We start from the raw sequence: 21,539 nt of genomic DNA on the forward strand, positions 1-21,539 counted from the left end.
AGCCATGATTCGGGCCTTCTGGATCCAGTGTGTGTCTTCCAGAGTTCATTAGCTTTAGTTCTGTGCTCCAGCTTCTCAGTCGTATGCTTGTACCATGCCACTGAAACCTGCCGCACTAATTGGGAACTGCTCTCTTAGGGATAACTCCTTCTGATCATGTGTGTCTGAGGGCTGGGAAGATGACAGTATTGTTGCTCTGGAACATAGCAGATTCTTGCTTCCAGTGCTTGGTTATTCCTTGCTTCCTTCTCAGATCCGGGAGCTGGTTCCTGAGTCCCAGGCCTACATGGATCTGTTGGCCTTTGAACGCAAACTAGACCAGACCATTATGCGGAAGCGTGTGGATATTCAGGAAGCGCTGAAGAGGCCAATGAAGGTATGTCATGAAAAATTTGTAGATTGAGTTAGGGGGAAAAAAATAATCCTTATATTAAATGGTGGAATGATATTTCCAGTAAAGGTTATGTTAACAGATATTTTGAAACAGGTCAGACAAAGCTCCTAAGAATAAGCAGTTGGGGAGCAGCATGCATGGAAAAGAGGTGGAGAAAATTTTGTGGATATTACCTGCTCTAGATTGTGAAAGCCTTTAATAAGGGGAATAATAGCTTGTGGATAAACAAAACACTGGTTTTGGAACTTTGTATTAGGATGATTAAAAAGAATAAAACAAGAGATTAGAGAAGTGTGCTGAAGAGATGTATTAAATTTCCTAGTAGAATTCAGTCAAAAGCTAAACTTGTAGAATAACAGAACATATAATGGGAAGAATTACTTACAGAAAAATTGTTAAAGATCCTGCAAAAATGTACACGTTTACATAGTCTGTTTAAGGATGTAAGAAAAGAATGGATGACATTTTCTGCAATTTCTGTTAGATCAAGTTCAGCACTTTACTGTTCATAATATCCCACTGAAATGGTCTTTTCCTAAGTTTTCTGAGTCTGTTGAGCTGAATCAGGGAAAAGTTTAGCTTGGAGGAAACTGGAATTCTTCTAGTTCAACCTCCTGCTCAAAACAGGGTTGTGAAGGCCTTGTTGAATTTTGGAAATCTCCAAGGATGGAGGTTTCACATCCTCCTCAGGCAATCTATTCCAACGTTTGGCAACTCTTATTGTGAGGAATTCATTTTCATATCTATATTCAAGTTCTTGTGACTGTATTGAATGCTCATACTCATTCATATAGTAAATTCTGTAGTATGAAGAGTTTTGTAGCTGTATGTCTACTGTGAAGTAAAGCTGTCGTTCTTGTGTGTAACACAGTAATGGGTATCAGCCCAGCTAAGATCAAGATTCCATTCTGTTTGTCACTGCACAGGTGTCTGATACGATATGAAAAGCTTTCCCCTCTGATATTTCTTCAGTTGATACATACGAAACAGAAAGAAACAGAAAAAAACGAAAAAATTGAGTTCCGTTAACATGCTTACTTTATAGATAGATAGGAAACTGAAGCCTGGATGGTTTAAATCACAAGTTTGTAGTCAAAAATTGTTGTATATAGTTGATTGGAGTCTCGGAAGGAATAATTTGTCTTAGCTTCGTAATGTGGGTAGAACACCATTATTTTAAACCAGCTAGGAACTTGGCCATGTTCAAAAGTAATTGAAGACTTAGACACGCATTCATAAATCTGCAGGAAGAGGTTCATTTTGTGGCAAACTTTTAACTAGGGAATTGACCGGTGCATGAGGTTCCAGCTCGAAGCTGTACAGTGGAGATATTCAGGGCCTGTAATGGGGAACAGTATAGGAGGCACAGCACTCTACAGAAACTGTAGACAGAAAAATCTTTTTCTGTCTGGGGCTCAGCAAACACATTTTAAGTATCAGTTACTCAGCTAGTTAACATCTAAAGAATGATCAAACAGATGTTTTTCAAATTCATGTCTAGACATAGCAAGTAGCAGCTGTGAAATTCCAGACCTGTCAAAATATAGCTAAGCCTGGATAAATTTGTGTTGTTCTGATATTAAGTATTTTCATTTTATTATAGTTGGAGCATTGGTAACAGCAATAAACATTTTCTCTGCATTTCCATCTTTTATCAAAATTCTTGTAATTTTAAAATACTTGCCTTAAAGCAGTGATTCCTAAACTGGGATTGTAATCCTGGGAAAAATTAAAATTTGTCTGAGATATGTGATAATATGTAGGGAATATGCAGGACTGCTCAGAGTTATTAGTTGTAATTGCTGTTATCATATTGATAACAGTGATTGAGTTGTTGCTAGAAGCAGTCTTTGGGAACCATAGGTTTATGGTCTAGTGTTACTCAGGCTGCTTTTTTCTGTCAGAAGACTAATTATTCTGGAGAAGTGTTTCAAACAGTTTTCATTGAGGACAGTACGTAAAATACGCTGGGCCTATTGATCCTACTTGGATCTTCTGTGAACAGTTGCACTGTTGAAACATACGACAATTTGGGGATTGCTCAGAAAGCAAGAAGACCTTGTGTGGTTGGTTGAAGGGGGGGGAAACAGCCTTTACCACCTGCCAGGTCAGTTTGCCACTGTCAGCAACCCCTCTCATCTGCCAGCTTTTTCAGTCTAGATCCTGTGGTGTCTTTTTTCTGCCTTTTGGGTACTAGCATGTTCTCTCCTCTTCTTCTGTCAGTCCTACATTCTTGGACTACATCTATCACAAGAGTCTCAGAATTCCTCATCTGCAGAGCAGCATTTGCTGCATGCCACTCGTCGCAAGAGTCCTTGGACTGACTCGATGGAAGACCCACCCACTCACGTGCTCAGAATTCCAGAAGGGACTTTTCAGGAGGCAGTTAGGCAGACAAGGATGTTTGACTGCAGTGTGGCTAGAGGTACAGATATAGCAAGGTCCATGGCCTGAAGGAAACAGAAACCATATGGCTCAACTCCAGATGAGTAGACGTCATTAAAGAAGAATGTATTACAGAAAATCTGGACGGCTAGGGCCATGGTATACTTTGGGGTTGGGATTTATTTGGCTAAGTATAGACATCTACATTGTATTTCTTTATATGTAACCTAGTCACTCTGAGCTCCCTTTATAGTTGTGAGATTTAGTCAGTTTAGGCAATGGAATTCAGGGCACAGTTCTTCTCATACAGTAGTAGATATTTAAAAGTATAGATAAATCATGCCCTAAAAAGTGCCTGTTTCTCTCTCAATTGTTGAAAACTGATATAACTAGTCAGTTGTGGATATAAATATAATTTTAAGACTCATGATTTTCATCCCAAGGCTTGAATCTGGGGTCACCTGTCTGAAAGAAGGGCATCTAGTGACCCATACCACAAGCAAGGTTCCTACTCCAAGCACTGGCACCACAGACAATAGTTTAGTCTCACCCAAACCAGAGACTGTTATCCAGGGACTGTCACTCTTTCACACGGAACTGGTGTGAGACATTGAGTTTATCAGATCTGTGTGTAGTTGCAATTCCTCAGACTAAATGATCTACTCCCAGGTTCTCCATTTTCAGGACAGTACAAAAGAATAGTAGCATCTGAATACAGTCACAATGTCTCTCTCTCTGGTTTTGTAAATTGAGATTCTTTCCCCGCTTTCAGGTTGTAAGTTGACTGAGGAATTGCTGTTGGATTATTGGCAGGGGGGAATTTGCATTTTTTCTGAAACACTAAGGTTTCTGCCTGGTCCTCTGCTCTCTCAGGCAAGACTGGGTTTTTTTTGCTCAGTATGCCTTGCGTCCACAGCACCTCATACCTGGGCTCTGCAGTTCTGTCTCTTCTCTCTTCTGTATACTGAATTCTAAACCTCGAGCATCCAAGGGATATTCTTAGGGGCAGAGGAACAAACAATTTTTGGAGATTTTTGTCATACTCTGAACCGTACTGTTACTGAACTCCTGGAATCAAACCTGCACTTACTTCAGTCAACAAATGCAGTAGGTATCGTTTACCCCAACTTGAGCAAAGCATTTTGTTCGTTATGGGACATTATGGAGAAAGAGGTGGGGATTACTAAAGAAAATTTAAGGTAACTGAGAGGAGTGGTAGCTCTATCACTTTTTAGCTCTTGTAGATTCCCCTCTGCACTTTGTGGTCTGTGGCACATGGACACTGTACTTCTTCTTCAGTGATTGTCATATTGGTCTTGGTGCTGGCTGGGATTAATTGGAGGAATTTCTGCTATAAAATAGTTGCCAATTGATTTGAAACATCATTAAAGGTGAGGTTTATTATTTTGCTAATAACAATCTTATGCTTAATATGATGCAACTGAGAGAAAAAAAATCTTAGGATAAGTCAGCGTCTAGAATTCCCTGTAGCAACAGGAGAGCTCTAGTGTTGTTGCAGAAGACCCTATTGGTATCTCATCTGGTTGCTAAAGCTGGAATACTGTGTCATCAGTGCTCAAAATGAGCAATTCAAACTAGAATGATCATGTGAAAAAATAGCTTCTGGAACAACCTACAGAAGGGAAGATTCACCTTGTGATTGTCACTTAGCTTTTATATGCAAACACAAACAAAATTGGGAGGGATTGGGGGTGGTTGCCTTTTTAGTAGAGGGGAAGAAAAGTATCAGCATTTAGGCTGAAGGACAATGCCGGCACAAGAAAAATGGGGAAGAGGTGACTAAATAAACATCAGGCTTGAAATTAGAGAGAGGTTGTAACTGTCAGAGAAGCAAAATTCCTCCAAATCAAGGAGGGGAAACAAAAAATTTACTTTTTAAATTGTATCTTCATGGGTTCTGAAAAGCACTACATGATACAGACCTGTGACCTGGACTTACTGTTGCTGCCAGCTCAGTGACCCTAGGGTCCGTTGGTGTACTCCATCAAGCACTACAATGGTTTTGATCAGATACTTGAAAACTCTTCAGGGGAGATGTCTGCACGAGCCTTTTGAAGTATAAATATGTTGAAGGCAAACCAGAATTTATGGCAATTTCAATTTAAATAAAACAATTTATCGAGGGAATTTTATTATGATTTTTCTCATCTTTAATCATTGACCATAAAATTACAAAATAAAAGCCAAATAGCTTACAGTTTCTTTAGTGTGAGGAGATCAGTTGGCAACAGATACATCATCAGATTAGTACGTGGTTATACATTGGGAGAGTTGGGTCATGGCTTGTGGTTCTCTTAGCGTCCTTAGTCTTTACACATATATCGATCTGCAGTCACCCAGTCTTTGAGGGTCACCTCAGAGTCAGTGGGCTTTAAGTGAGTCCACCTCCTTTTGGACACCCCTGAACTTGGCCCTAGGAGTTTCCAGGTTGTCTTCTCTAGACTGATCTGGGGGTTCTTACACGTTATTATTGAGAGGACTGGGTTGCCAGTGGGACCACACCAACATGTGGTACTGCATTACTGGCTGGCTTGTTGCCTGGATTGTTACTCACTGTCAGAGCCTTAGCATACTACACTGCTTTTAACTAGTTAGGACTGAATCAAGCCACTGGGAAAAAGGTTCCTCAGTTTCAACACAAACACACAAAGTATATGTGCATTCGTAACCCGTTACAAACTGGCTTAAGTGTTTGATGAGAACATGGTTAAATCTTGCATAATCACCCTCCCTCTCCCACATGCAGTGACAACAGGAATTATGAGGCTGGTGTAGATCAGTGTCCTTACGAAGTGACCAGTAACAAAATCTCAGATTGGTTGAGGTTGGAAGAGACCTCTGGAGGTCATCTTGCTCAGCCCCTCTGTTCAAGCAGGGCCACCCAGAGCTGGTTGGTCAGGACCGTATCTGGATGACTTTTGAATATTACCAAAGTGGGAGACTCCACAACCTCTCTAGATAGTGTGTTCCAGTGCTAAATACTTCATAAGTACTTCATAATACTTCTAAGGTGCCAGAAACCCTTCCGACTCTAGATAACAGATCCACCTAAATTCCAGTAATCAGAGATCAGTTTATATTAAGACACAGAAAGGTCTGACGTCTTTTAAAATTCTCATATATTGGTATGACTGGATATTCTTGGGTTCTGTACATAATACAGCCACTCCAGCTCCATCCCTGTTTTTTGTTCGTTTGTTTGTTGTCTTTTGTGTTTGTTTGTTTGTTTGCTTTTGTTTAAAGAGCTTCTGGCTTTGGTACAACAGCTGGTAGTTCAAAAGTAGAACAATTGAGACTGATTAATGTGCATACTTACGACTACTAGAGCAAGATATCAGATATGTAATGGATTTTTCATTATGTCAAGTCTTTAGGTCAACAATGGATGATGTCCTTCAAAAAGAGCCACCCTATTTGATGAATGATTAGAGCCTGTGTTGCACAGGAAATAGAACTGGACAATAAAGTCTCTTCTGGCTTAAAAAACTGCAATTTTTAAATCTGTGTTCTGTGACAATGAGTTATGTGGGTTAACCGTGATTCATTATGCTTTGTGTAGCATACATGACATACTTCCATTGATCAGGTTTGAATTTATGGTCTTGTGGCATAATTTTACGTTCTGCTTTTTGCATTGTGAGATAAGGAAAATGCAAACACCTAATCTCCTTTAGATCAGCCCATATTTTAAATATGTCTTTCAGGTTCTTTAATGTTCTCTTTTCTTCGGTAAAAACTTCAGTTCTCACAATCACTGTAGAGAAAGAATTTTTCAATGCTCCTAGCTGTTCTTATCACCCATCAGTGTATACCTCCTGATTATCTTCCTAAGAGCATAGTATACAATCGCCAAATAAGTTGCTGGAACCGATTGTATAGACTATTGCACATACTGTTCTCTGTTTATTCCTCTATAACATTTGTTTGATTTTTTCTGAGTTTTTTTTTATTGTTGTTGAAGTTTTTATAGAACTGTCTACAGGTGTTTATCATACGTTAGTTCAATTTTGAACTCAGTAAATATTGGGTAGTTTCAGTATTCATGATACTTGCGTGTTCTACCAAGTCACCGATTTTCCTGGTTTGGGTTGGCCTTTTTTAAGTTCTTGTCCATCGTCTGTTGTCATGAGTTACCTAAATAATTTTATTTCTTCTACAAATTTTGACGTGTTTGTTGCTACTCTGGGTGAGAAATACCTCTATATTCCAGTTCTGATACGGACACTCTCTATTTCTTCTGATTCTTTTATAATGGTCAGAGTTGAACGCTTGTTCTTAGTGGTGATTGTTCTTTTTGCCTCTTGATTTCTGGTCTCCATGCTACTTTATCTTCCACTGTTCTTTTTATTTCCTAAACAGTTTTTGTGAGATCATGGAACAGTCACTCTAAATGCAAAGACAGAAACACAGATTTTAATCTTTCCTTTGCTTTGTGCATGAGGTTTTTATGCTGTGTTGAGATACACGGAAATGCATCCTTAAGATGTGCACAGAGAGCTCTTAACACAATACTATTCATAGGAATGTCAGCCAGATTTTCTTGATTCAGTCAGCAATAGACTATCTGCTGATAACTTGGTTAATTTGTTTGAAATCCCTAGCACAACTTCCCTGGAAGTGTCCAGGAGGTGTTGTGTCCTAACAGAGAGTTCACTGAAGAAAACTCTAACTTCAGCAGTTGCTGGAGGTTTGTCTTGGGGATATCACACAGATCATGGTATCTTCAGATGCTTAGTTTCTGATTTGACTTCTTAGGGATTTAATGTTAATGGAAACTGAAAAAAAAAAAAAATGTGGCACTATAAACCAGAGATAGCTTTCTGGAAGATGTGGTGGATTTCCGGCATTTCACCCATTTACTTCAAATTAAAGCTGTATTGATTTGTGTGAAGATGACATTGAAGAACTTGAGAGAGAAAAAGCTGTAGTTCTGCTGCTCCAGCGTTCATGTCAGCCTCCTGTTTATATCTGTTTCATTCCACATGAGCTCTCCCGCCATTTGTGCTGGTGTTGTAGCCGAGCCCTTTGCAGAAGTTCATCGCTGACGTGACCAATCTTCTGTCACATATGCTTCTTTTTTTCCTTTTCTTTTCCTCCAGGAGAAATTGTCAGTGAAATACAGCTCTTTTGGGGGACGGCTTTTCTTTTTAATATTACTGCTACTTCAAGTTTGTTTTGCTGAAGATAAGTCAAAGATGCATGTTAAAGATCTGTATCTTACACTTAGAGAATAAGCAGATTAAGCATTTATTGATTTTTGGACAAGAGGTTATTTGATTCACAACGCTGATCAAGTCTCCTTGAAGTTCTCCCTTATTGAGATTTGTCTTTGTGGGTGATAAAGTTTCAGTGTGTCTGAAGAGATGAAATGCGATGCTTTCTTCTTGCCCTAGAGCTGTAAGTTTTCTCTTTAGTTTTTCCTCCACGTTACTGAGAATCCTGCCAGTAAAAAGCAAAGCCACAAGTTTTGGTTGGTTGCTTATCTGTTCTCTGAGAAGCCACCATACAGAGAAGAGAATAGATTTTAGATCTGTGCTATAATGTGCATTGCTAAGAAATTTGCAGAATATGTTGAATGCCGGTGGCTTCTTGCCCAAGTACATTGAACTGCTGTATTTAAGCTGCAAAGTAACCAAGCTGCACACAGCTGATGTTGTGTCACTTGCTGCCTGGATGAGATGGAGTTGCTCAACTGGAGATGGAAGAATACCTCATTCTCAGAGCCTTCTGGATATGAACTTGACATTATTGTGGAAACCAGGAGTACTGATAAGTGAACTGAGCACAGTGATTTTGGGTGTGTGTCTTCAGCCAAGGAGACTTTATAGTCTGTATAGTGGCTGTAAAACCCACCATTTTGTGCCATTTTGGTGGTGTTTCTCCTTGAGCAAGATCACCTCTGAGCTGACATCTTCCAAGTTGTTAGTCACTGGAAGGGATTCAGACTATACTCTTGGTTCTCTGCCAGGATCTTGCTTTGTCGGATGAATTGGCAGTATCTCACAGCTGACAGGAGAAAAGTCATGGTAGAGGAGAAGGACCCTGCTGGTCTAAAGAAAATGTTCATTTGTAGAGCTATGGTTCTCATGCTTTGCTAAAGATTTCTAAATGTATTTTCTTCAAATGCCAAAGTTTGTATTACCTCAAGTAATGTATTCAAGAATGCTCTGAGTATCTATTACGACAGTTGGTGATAAGAGTATGTAGGGCAAGTTCAACTGCCATTGTGTGGTTCCTCGAACTGGAAGATAAGATAATCAGCCTCTCAGAATGTCTTGAGCAGAGCTGCTCTAGGTAGCTTTTATGAGGAGCCAGTGGTGCTGGCAACACTAGATATGTGTAAGGAAGAGGTGGTATTGGAAATTCTGGGAAGGGCAGAAAGAATGGAAAAGTGGAGCAGCAACTCATAAGGGAACAAAGAGGAGGTGGACATGTTGGCAGCAGCTTCAGAAAAGTAGTTGTGGAAGCTTGAGTATTTCCGGGTCACTACAGTGCTATACAGAGGAGGACATGTTTGGCTGTTCAGGTGTTCATGGGCAAATGCCTTTTTCACGGTTTTTTTTGACTGCTTACCAGAATGTCTTTGGCGGATCTGTCTGTGCTCTGCAGGTCAGGTCTGGAGGTACTGGTTATGACCAACGTGATGTCTGACATCTGTTTGCAGTTGGCTGTGTAGGTTCCTTTTAAAGGGTGGTGGCTTCGCTGTAGAAAGGAAGACTCATGTTTGTCATGTCCTAAGGTGCCTTTGGCTTCATCGAGCCATCGGAGGGGGAGATTGTGCCAGCTGGAGTGCAGGGTAGCGCAGTCAGCAAGGCAAAAAGGATGAGGGACTACCTCACTGAGTAAGAAGCCAGAAGAAAAAGCAGAAATTTGGAGTCTCCTGAGAGAAGGCAATAGCACAAACACAGCTGAATCTTAAGGAATAAAAAGAGAGGATTCTCTGTGTCTCCCCAGAAATGACCCTACAGAGTTTTCTGCAACCCCGGAAATCACAGAGTTGCTGGAATAAGAGCAAGCCTGAAGAAATGAACCATTTTCAAGGACATGTGAGCAGAGAAAATTTGGTTTACAAAACTTGTTTTTTTAATTCCATTTTACCTGGCAAATGTGAGTTTTCCTTCTTTATGTTCCCTTATTCTGCTTTGTGTTCTAATGAAGATTTTTATTAGATTTAAAGCGTGTTTGTTATGGGGGTTCTCTTGCAGCTGTGCAGTTGCCCTATTTGACTGATTTGCTGATGAGTCAGAAGCAAGGGTCTTTCTGTGGTTGCGTTTGGGAGATAATCACTGCCTTAGTAGTGCTGTAAATTTGCAGTACCTTTTGAGCCAAAATTTGAAGACAAACCCCCAGGGTGCAGATTATACATTTTGCTTGTTGGATGTTGAATGTCTTTGTTTAGCAGAGGCTAAAGGCTCAGCATTCCACAGTACTTACAGGTTGTCGGTAGTGTCTGTAGCATGTTGGAGTCAAAGGCTAAATCATTTTTGATCTAATATCAAGATATGTAGAAAGTAGGACAAAACTTTAGAGATAGCCATTACTTAGGATTTTAATTAATAATTAGTCTAAGTTCCTTTCTGATGACAATGTGGAAGAAGTGGGCTGATTTATAGGGATTAGAGTGAAGAAAGGATTAAATCTGAGAAAGCAAATTCATTGCGTAGAAGAAAACACTGTAAATTGAAGAGAGAGATGTGGGAGAAACATACAAATGATATGCAGACTCTCTCTGGCAGAGCAGGGAAAGCGTAGGGAACCCAGCATGAGACCAGTTCTAAAATGTATGCTGCATCTGGCTTGTGCATGACTTGAAAGAAAAGTGGTAAGGGGTTAGCAAAGGGAAACGGTGGAAAGTGTCAAGGAGAGGTATTTTGTATTTCACGGTGGAGTTAGGTGTTGTTACTGGTTTTAGGTGGACTGTACAAGGCAGAGCCTGAGAGCTAGGAGGAAGGAAGACATCTAAAATATTCCAATTTTAATAGGATGTTATCGCAGAGGATGATCTTAGTGATGAGATGTCAGACTGTGGAGGAGACAGACACACTTCCCATCTCGATGTGGGGACATATGAGGAGAGAAGGAGTTTCCAGGGTAAAAGGGAGAATAGAGATAGTGTATTTGGAAATCAGAAGAATAGGAAATGGAATCAGTGATATAAACCTGAAGTATCAGTAAAGTATTTAGAAGGAACTATTAAGAAAAAAGCTGCTTATGTATAGAGATACAGTTTTGCAAATAATCCAGGTGGGGATAAAATTTAGGAACGGTACATAAGATGTTCAAGTTATTTTGAGGAGTTGCGAATTTAGAAATGTGAGGTCCTTCACACCAAATAAAGATTCTGGGGCATTAAAAAACAACAATTTATATAATGAGAGAGCACTTTAGCAACAGAAATCCTGTAGAAAACGATGGAGAAAGAATGTGGGTTTCCAGGAATATTTTTCTACCTATCTGCCTGTTCCTATCTATGTCAACCTGTCATTTTCAGGACTCTTGGCACTTTTGAAAATCCTGTTCCCTGTCAGTGCATACTATTGACACTCCATTTCCATCAAACCTTTCTGTCACTGTCTTCTCTAAATTTGGCAAAATGTAGACATTTTCGTGTTCCTCTTCAGCCATACATCTCTGCCTCCCATATTCCTCTATTAGATTTTTAGTTTCCTGACTTGATGTATATAACTTCCTTCTTTCCTATATGTGTGTGTGTGAGTGTGAAAGCTTTACAAGCCTACTCCTTTCTTACGTTGTATGAAGGTTGTTTTGACTGCATTACCTCGCCAACTGTAGCCTTTTTGTCATTATATTATAAACGGATATTTGAGATTAGAGTCCCAAAGAAATTGTTGGCAATATATTTTCTGGAATCCATGCATGAGAGTGAAAGGCCAGGTTTTCCACAAGGTGCAGGGGAGAGAAGGGCACTGGGAAATAACATAGCCATAAGCCAGTACAGTGATTGAGAAACCTTAGATAGCCTATAAAAATTACAACAGGTAGGCATGGTTGTATCTCTCACACACTGGGACACCTGGGTTAGGGATGAAGCACAGTGCCTTCCTCCACTGGGGTCTCACAGCAAGTTGGGGCTGCAGCATGTTTGATCAGGGTGGAAGGCAGTTAAAGAGGAAGGTTAGGCAGCAGCGGGGCATGTGTGTTTAGGTGTATGTCTGTAGGAAGACTATTACCAGGCTCTGTATGATGGTAGAATGAAGATGGGCAGAGATGTGTCTGGCATGTAATTTGCAGCACTAGCTGTACTTATGACTGCCATTTACAAATCTGAACTGATGCAACTGTGGAAGACTTTCATGTAGCAAGAGGTTTGCACCTGTGTCTTAGCAATACAGCTAGGATCTAGACAGGAAGGGCATCATATCATGCTTTTCTCACAGCATTTTCTCAAATATCTAATCCAGAAGTACAGAACGTATAGCCTCATGGGCTTGGCCCTGCAGCCTCCTGTTTTTCTCCACTTACCATGTTTGTATAGCCGGTAGTTTTTGGAAGGAAATCTCAGATTCAGCTCTTCAGTGTATTTTCGTATGCGTAACCAAGACTTTAATTCTAGTATAACCTGGGGCGACTGTACTAAACATGCAGATTCTCTACTAAATGCGTAACTATCACCTTTCCTGTGGCTTCCTCAGGTCTTAGACTTAAACTGGATGTGTACTTTTCTTTTCTCTATTTGCATAACAGCAAAAGCGGAAACTGAGACTTTACATCTCCAACACGTTTAATCCTGCAAAATCTGATGCTGACGACTCTGATGGCAGCATTGCTTCATGGGAGCTGCGAGTGGAGGGGAAGCTCCTGGATGATGTATGATTTACCTGTGCTTCAGTGGGGCTGGCAAGGATCTAGAGATTGTCCTGTGGGGTGGTGGACTTTACTGGGGACACCGACTCAGACAAGACATCTCTGAGTGGCAGCATTGGCTTGTTGATGCTGGGAAGGTGCCATGTCCAGCTGGAGTGAGGGATAAGGCCATAATGGGAATGTTGGGAAGGGGTGGGGAGGGCGGCAGGAAATAGAGCAGAATTAAGGGCAGGACGGATCGGAGGAGGTGGAGAGAACAGGCCTGAGACAATTCTCATAAAAGATACGGCAGGGTTCCGGTCATGAGAGGTGTTCTAAGTCAGGCCTACAGCAGGCATGGCATCTTGTGAAGAGTAGGATAGCAAGGAGAAGCGAGTAGTTGCTATTCGTAGGGAAGTCAAGAGGATGGATGTATGGATGGTCAGAGCAAGGATTATCATTCTGAAGTCCTCAGAAACCTCAGTGCTGGATCTAGCTTTCTTCAAGGCAGGCTGGACTTTCCTAATAAAGATGTCACTTATTTGAACAGGCTTGACAAGCTAAGTATTCGATAAGATAAACAGATGAAGAACATGCATATATGGAGAGGGCAAGGCTTCCAAGGCACATCTGTCTGTCTGGAGATAATTGTACATGAAACATAATCATAATCTTGCTGGAGGATGAAGGGGTGAAAAAGTGCAGCATCTGGAAATTCAAGTTAGACAAAATCAGTTTAGAAATTAGAGTATATACTTTAACAAAGAAAGAGATTCTTTATTGGAAAAAAACAGCTTCTCAATTACTGTCAAATTTTAAATCAAAGGATGATGTATTTCTAAAAGACCTGCACTAAATAAGAAATTCATTGAAATCCTGTGGACTCTATTCTATGTAAACAGAATAAAATCTGAAAGAGTAGAATAGTATCTGAAAGTCCGATTATGTGAATATAAAACTCCCAGTTTTTAAGTTAGACAGGATGAGTGGTGTAGGAAGCAGCAAGTACTGATAAATAAATGGAAGGAAAAATGTAAAAGGAAATACTTTTACTTATTGTATGATTAATTTGTATAATTCACTATCATCTGATAAATCAGAACAAGAATTTAGCATTCATCAAAATAACCAAGCTGTTAAATTAAAAGGTATACGGTGGCCTTAAAATGATAGAATGGTTTGGATTGGAAGGGACCTTCCAAGATCATCTGGTCCAACTGCCCTGCCATGGGCAGGGACATCTTTCACTGGATCAGGTTGCTCAAAGCCCTGTCCAATCTGACCTTGAACACTTCCAGGGATGAGGTGTCCACAGCTTCTCTGGGCAATCTGTGCCAGGGTCTCACCACCCTCATTGTAAAAAAAGTCTTCCTTATACCTAATCTACCATCTTTCAGTTTAAAGGCATTGCCCCTTGTCCTGGCACTATAGGCCCTGTTAAAAAGTCTCTCCATCTTTCTTATAAGCCCCCTTTAAGCACTGGAAGGCTGCAGTGACGTCTCCCTGGAGCCTTCTCTTCTCCAGCCTGAACAACCCCAACTCAGCCTGGCCTCACAGGAGAGGTGTTCCAGCTCTCAGGTCAATTTTGTGGCTTCCTCTGGACCCTCTCTCACAGATGCCATGTTCACATTATGAGCCAGACCTTCCCAATAACATTAAGAGAGTCAGGGAAATCTTCCCTTAAGTGTACAGTGTTCCACCACCGTTGGGATTTTTGCATCTTGCCCTGCATTTGTCAGAGGGAGAACTCAATTAGATTGATCACGCTTGTGGTCGATACAGGAATTAATGTTCAGGAGAAAGAGAAAGCCTGAAAAGGAACCATAGAACACAAACTAATATACGCAGCCTTAAACATTCATGTTTCTTCTGATTGTACAGCTCAGCAAACAGAAACGGAAGTTTTCATCTTTTTTTAAGAGTTTGGTTATTGAACTAGACAAAGATCTTTATGGACCTGACAACCATCTTGTGGAGGTAAGACAGTCACGCACCATTTGCTTACAAACCTGATGCTAGCACAGATAAACAGCCATGTGCCCGCTGTCTACCTTGTTCAAGTTACCTTGCATTCATTATCTCATTTAAGATATTTTCAAAGTTTTCAAAATTCCATTAGTTTTAAGAATGTTTACTAACAGAAAATCTATATAGCCTGAAAACGTAGGTGTGATAGTGATGTAGTACACAGCTTAGTGTGTATGAAATAATGAAAAAATTGTGTGCATTTTTCCTAACAAGCATGCTAACAGCAGAACGGATTGTGCACTGAAGCTGAATTGTAAGGGCAAAGCAAGAAGTGATTTGGGATGGTTTTGTTGTGGTTTGGTTTTTTTTGTTTTTTGTTTTTTTTTTTTTTTTTTAAATTGCAAGATCTTCACAAGTCTTGTACTTGTCTTATTCTTGCATAGTGTACTGCGCAAGATGCAGCTCCACAGACACCAGTGACAAAAAGACTGACCGTCTTACTTGTTTCTTCCTTTGGCAGTGGCACAGAACTCCCACAACCCAGGAAACGGATGGCTTCCAGGTGAAAAGACCCGGTGACGTCAGCGTGCGGTGCACATTACTCCTCATGTTGGACTACCAGGTCGGTGCACTGCTTTTGGCATGAAAAATAAAACCATTGGGACATAGTGCAACAGAGCAAATTCATTCTGTCACGTACATCAAAACCCAGTATATTTGGATTCAGAATGTCACATAGTCCGTAGTCTGAATTGACCAATTATTTAAAATTAAAGGGGACACATCGAGTAAGTTTCTATTGTAGTCTAACAAAATATTGTTCTTGGCGCTGTGATAGTATTTTTATTGCCCATCCGCAGAAAGAATATGCATTTCTACCTCAGGCTTCTTAGAGAATAGTCAGGTAAGTCGTGCATGAGTTACATGTGTGGTCCTGTACAGAAATTCAAAGGAGTGGCTTTTACTAGTGGTACCTTAGCTAGTGGTGTAGGTGTGGCAGCCTTTTTTTCAGAGCAGACCTCACAGCGTTCCTGGTTTGTTAAATTTTGGTTACATTGGCACCCTAATCTGGCAGAAAACAACATTGCCCTGCATGGGTTAGATTTGCCATTACTCTTGGGCCTTGTTAGGCATTCCTGCTTACTCTCTTTTGCCAGTATTAGTTCTACTGTACTAGTAGTATTTGTGGGCTGAACGCAAACAAGTCAGGGAACCGATCCATTTGAAAGCTAACAAAACTTAGTTCCAAATCAGTTCCCTGATCTCAGTCACAGGGAAGAACAACGACAACAACAAAAAATCAAATAGACCAAATTAGGTTATTCTGCCTGGAGATAGAATATAAAAGAGGTTCCTCGCCACAGTTTCAAACTGTTGCTGTTGTAAGCTGTTGTAAGGCTAAGCTGCTCGAAAAAGCTACTTTCGTTTCAGTTATGGGTGTGCACTGCCACAGTCTCCATTCTCTTGACACAAGCAATGGAGATTTGCTGTTGTGGAGCTCAGTAATCTGATTGAAACCATCCCTGAAAGAAGTGCTGTTGTCTTAAGGGAATCGATAGAAATGCACTGCTGAGGGGAGGTGACATCTCCCTTTTCAGTGGCAGTTCAGTCTCAGATACATTTTGATTGTATAACTTTAAGAACTCATTCTCTGCCACTTTCTTTCCCCTCCATGCAAATAACATCTATCAAGGATAGAGACATTTTATGTTAACAGAGAGAAAATGTTATTAATGTTAGGGAGCATATGAGCTAACTGAAATGCTGATATAGCCAGTGAGAATCTGTATTGTTGAGACAACATAATGATGTTTGTTATGCTCACCATTATTGTAAATTTATGCTTTAAAATAGATATTCTCTTGTCCTTAAATCTCTATTTGTTATAAAGCTAGCTTTGGGTGACCTGGCACCCAGCAGAGTAATCCTTGCCTAATAATATGGCAAATATTAAACTTGAGTATGGGTACACACTTGAAGAGGCATCAAATTCCAAAGTATCCAAGGAATGTATATTACGAGAGATGGAGAACAGGGTAGTTGAGTTGTATCACAGAGGCCAGGAGAAGGAAAATATTCCATTGACTAGTTGTGGTTGGGTAATTTTTCTGGTATGCAGCAGAATGGTGGGAGCATGCCTGAAAAGGAGTTCCAAAGTACTTTGTTGACGTGAGGCAGCCGAGCAGTTACTAGCAATGGTACAAGCATCATCCTGACATCATTCTCTCTATTTGTGGTTAACTTCCAGCAGTTTAGAGGAAAGACAGTTCTTTTTCTTCTCCTACTTCCTAAAGTCAAATTATGCATCAGTGTTGAAAAGGAAAATTCTTCCCTGAGTCTGTATGCAAGTTGTTATTACCTGAAGCATGGGATACAGATAGCCTGTGTACATAGCACGTGTAAAATGTCCCTCTTTCTTTTCAAACCCTGGAGAGAGTTCTTCCAGAGCACCGACAATTGTACACATCTGATCAGTTTGTGGTTTTGGAATCAGTGCCATTGAATGGGGTGCTTCTCCTGTGGAACAGAGTCCCTGAGAATTAAAGCTGAAACCTCATACCTGTGTATCTGTCTGCTTTTATCTCCGTTGCCATCTCCGTCTCCTTCTCCTTTTGTTAACAGCCTCCACAGTTTAAACTGGACCCGCGATTAGCCCGTTTGCTGGGGATACACACACAGACCCGATCAGCCATCATCCAGGCTCTCTGGCAGTACATCAAAACAAATAAGCTGCAAGACTCCCATGACAAGGAATACATTAACTGCGACAAGTACTTTCAGCAGGTAACTCCTTTTTGGACACGGTAGCTCTTTAGAGGCAAACTATAATATTCATTCAAAAATTTTGGATGGATGAAAATTACTGATTTTTATTTTCCCTTAATGATTTGCAGTATCTTCAGTACTGAATAGCTTTCAACAGTCACTACAACTAATATAATAAGCACCCTCTCCGTGTTCCAGTATTGTCAAAAACCCACATCTGGTGGTTCAGCACTCCCACATAAATTGAGGCCTTTCCAGGAAGGAGGACTTTGACTGTATCGATTTACTGTTTTTTTTTTTGCCCTGGTGTATCATTTTGTACTAAGGAACATGACATAATCTGCGGATTATGATTGCCAAATCCTATGTAGACCTGTTTTCTTCCCTTCTCTTTCCCCGTTTATGAAGGACAGAAGACATGGAAGACAGAATTAGAAAAGCTATTTTTTCCTAAATCTGCTTCAGATTATAAAATACCTTCAATGATCTGCATGATGTTTTCAAAGTAGTATATTAAGACTTTTTGTCTTTCACAATGACTTCTAGAATTACCCAGAAGGCCACTTAAAAAAGCATCTTCACCTCTTCTGTAAATATGATCACATTTATTTTGTAAAGGTAATGTTATCTGAGCTATCACTATTTTAACTGGCTTTTTCTGTAGCTTCAGGCTTACCAGACTTATTTTGAAAGTACCTGAACGTAGTGTTTCTGACATACTCCTGTTTAGGGAAACTACTGGCAGTTATAATAAATGAATAATGTTTTAGTGACCATTGAAAGTAAATGTTGCAATGAAAATTGGGTCCCATTTTTCTTTTTAAGCTTTTATTTTCTGTTATTAATTTGCCCTACAATGGTTTAAAGTGACCAACGCTTGAAATAAATGTAAAGGTAGCACTCGGGTTTTTCACATCTGAAAATACAAAATACAACAAAATAATTGTGAGATTCATGGATATTTTTAGGAATATAGAAACAAAGTAGTCTGGAATATATAGTCACTCTCTTGTTCGTTTTCTGTTTGGTTTTTTTTTGTGAATTGCAGCATGCAGTCTTTTTCATATATAGTGAAAATAACATTTTAAAACCACATAAGAATTTTTAGCAAAATTATGAAACTGTTCACTCTGTTGCTTAGATGATTTGATTTCCATTCTCTATTTATCTATAGCAAATTTAGACTCAGTTTTGTTTGTGCTAGCATGAAGAGGAAGTGGAAAAGTGGAGGTGAAAAACATTTGAAAAATCATTAGCTGGATAGAAGAGATGAACAAGGTGTAATTATTGTTTATTTTTGTAAATAGTTAGAGGCCAGCACTCGAAACTGTCAGGTAGCAAATTAAAAACAAACAAAAGGTATTGAGCACACTTAAACTTCAGAATGCCTTGCGGTAGAACGTTACAAATGCTGAAAGTGTGTATCAGTTCCAAAAGTGATCGGTCAATGGAAAAAAAAACCTTGGCCTGTTATAAATGCAAGGCAATTGCAAAGCTGTGGAGATTGGGAGAGTTTCTGTGGCAGAAGGACCAGTACGTGTTTCTGCCGTTCTTACATTTTTCCTTTAGTATCCAATTTTGGCCACTATCAAGGGCAGGATAGTGTGGTAGATATGTAGTAGGTCCTTTGTCTGATCCAGCACAGCATTTTATACCTTACTTATGGTAAGAAGGAGGGCCTTCTCACTTAGTCAGATCAGTCAGATGAGAGAGTTGAGACGGAACAGATTCCTTTTCTAGAAGACTGAACCTCACTCCCTGCAAGAGCTGGCTAATTTGGAATAGTTTCATAAGAATGTGGTGCTTGCATAGATTTAAATCATAAATAGGATTGATTTGAGTGTTTCCATTTTCCTTAGGTGTCTGGCAAAATTGTCCTACTCTTACTAAGCTAATCTTACTTTCAAAACTAATGTTACTATGTAGGAAAATGATCGCAATAAATCAAATGAAACATTTCATCATGAGTTTTTTTGGTTTGCACACTAATACTCTAAGATTGAGTTGTGGAGGGTAAAGGAATTGGGTTAGGAATGCCTTCTATTCTGATGATATTTCTGTAGACTATCTAGTTTTAGTCATGTAACTCCTGGAAAAAATCATAGTCATAGCTGGAAGTGCATAGATCACGTATGGGAGCAATACTTCGCACATCAATGTCTCTAGCATTCCCTTTTAGATACCGGTCTTCTCATTTGGTATACCAGCTTTTCTAAATCCTATGCTGATGTGCTTGGGGTTATATTTAATGACATAGCACAGTACAGACTGAAAATTATAACTGAATGAGTTACACACCAGAATTACTATAACCATATAGGCTTTCAGAGCCAGTGGTTTTAAATTTAGACCATTAACTCCAGTTCAGTAGGAATCTGAGAATCTTTAGGAAAAATCCATCTAACCTTAGTTTCCAGTCTCCCACCCTTTCTCTCACTATTGTGTGTCCTTGCTCCCTTTTCCCTTTGTAAGGCTCTCATCTCTTGGGAATCCACGTTAGGAGTTTGACATGAGTGTTGAGCCAGTGGTGACAGAAGATTGGATGGAGCTTGGTATGCAAAGATTTTGAGTGGGAATTCCACAGTCATCTCTATCAAGTGTCAGAATTCAGAACTGAAATAAAGAGTGAGTTGCAGACACATTAGATTTGGTTACTTCCTTGCTCTTTAGAAACTAGCTGTCTGAATTCCTGGATGCAGGTAAGTCCAGCATATGAGACAGATTTTAGATTTGATGAAGAAGGATCCTTTTTCTCTTTAGAAGCACTGTTTATATCAGCTAGGAGATTTGAAATCCACTGTGTTACAAGCAAAAGCAAGATAAAAGTCCCAAAGGTATTTCAAAACCCAGAGCTGGCTTCTCGCTATTTCTGCTACCAAATCCCCCTCCAGATAATGATGGATTTCAGAAGATACTCCATCTGAGGAACCGCAGCATCTTAGTTGAACAGTCTGACTTTGTATGTCCATTCTGCAACCCGACGGCCCATTCTTTTCAACCCTGCCTGCATCCTTTGTCTCTAGAGTTTCAAAGTATGCTTCTGTTTACAGGTACAATACTACAAGTAGTGCGGCTCTTCTATTGTGGAAATAGTTTCCCTAAGAAGCATTTGCATTTGCATAGATCTCAACATTTTTACAAATTAACTCCACATCCCAGTATGTTTAAGGGAAATGTTAATATATACATAGTTCAGGGATTTTTTAAAGTCACTTTAAATGGAATATCTTTAGAGAAAAGCCTACTTACTTATTCAGAGCATTAAAAATCCCAGTAGGGAAAAAAGGCTGTAATAATTATATTTCTGAAAACTCCAGGTGTAAGGAGTGGTGCTAGATTCATGGCAATGCACTGCAATTACCCACAGAAAATTTCCAAAAACTACAGATTTTGATCCTATTCAAAAGGTTTTCTGAATTCAATACATAATTAGCTTCTGGACCATAGTAAAGAGAAGGTAGCCATGAGATGTTGATTGGAAAGGAGTGGATCCTTTCAAAAAGGCTGTTTAGGTTTTGGTTAAAAATAAGTAAAACCATGTTGACTTTTTTTTCCTTAATCTTAAAAAAATAATTAACTTGCAAATGGTTTTAAAATAAAAAAATGTTATATTGTATTTTTCTTTAGCACAAAATACTGTAGGAAGCATGACTTGGGGAAAAAAAGCAAACTGTTTTTACATTTTGTGTGGTAAAAAAAAAAAACAGTTTTCTTTATGGTATGCTGCTGCTAACCCTTAGTGAAAGAAGTGTTCACTTCTCTCCCGTTATTGATAGAGTTGATCCTGATGACCCAGTAAAGTGGCCCGTGCCCTTCAGCAGCTAAACCAAAAGTGGGACACCTGAAATTGTTATCATCTGATGCATCTGTCAGCTAGCCCAGTTTGTTAAGTACAGCAGCAATTCACAAGGGCAGAAGTGACCAAGAATTTATTCTGAGCAAGGAGCCAGAATTAGTTTTCAAAATCACTTTGCTTGTGAACTGTTAATTTCTTACTTTCTTATTTAACTGCAAGTTGGATTTTGAACCAAGATAACATGCTTTATTGTATTCCAGATCTTTGACTGTCCACGGCTAAAGTTTTCTGAAATTCCTCAGAGACTCACTAATCTGCTGCTGCCGCCAGACCCTATAGTGATAAACCATATCATCAGGTAAGCCGGTTAGTCAGCTCAGCACTGTCATGTGCAAAACACTCACT

General features: G+C 39.7%; 1 protein-coding gene across 2 annotated transcripts in view; it reads left to right on the forward strand.

Annotated features, from left to right (window-relative positions):
- Positions 1 to 21,539, forward strand: part of SMARCD3 (SWI/SNF related, matrix associated, actin dependent regulator of chromatin, subfamily d, member 3) — a 70,402-nt gene that overhangs the window by 32,683 nt on the left and 16,180 nt on the right. Inside the window, exons 4-9 of one of the 2 annotated variants that reach the window (XM_033000359.2) lie at positions 254 to 376; positions 12,506 to 12,628; positions 14,486 to 14,581; positions 15,093 to 15,194; positions 17,195 to 17,356; positions 21,395 to 21,492. In XM_033000359.2, the coding sequence (XP_032856250.1) occupies positions 254 to 376; positions 12,506 to 12,628; positions 14,486 to 14,581; positions 15,093 to 15,194; positions 17,195 to 17,356; positions 21,395 to 21,492 (704 nt within the window). The remainder of the gene's footprint in view (positions 1 to 253; positions 377 to 12,505; positions 12,629 to 14,485; positions 14,582 to 15,092; positions 15,195 to 17,194; positions 17,357 to 21,394; positions 21,493 to 21,539) is intronic. The other variant, XM_033000361.2, reaches the window with a different exon arrangement.

This window comes from Tyto alba, unplaced genomic scaffold, assembly GCF_018691265.1.
Source record: "Tyto alba isolate M040663 unplaced genomic scaffold, T.alba_DEE_v4.0 Super-Scaffold_38, whole genome shotgun sequence".
Lineage (NCBI taxonomy): Eukaryota > Metazoa > Chordata > Aves > Strigiformes > Tytonidae > Tyto > Tyto alba.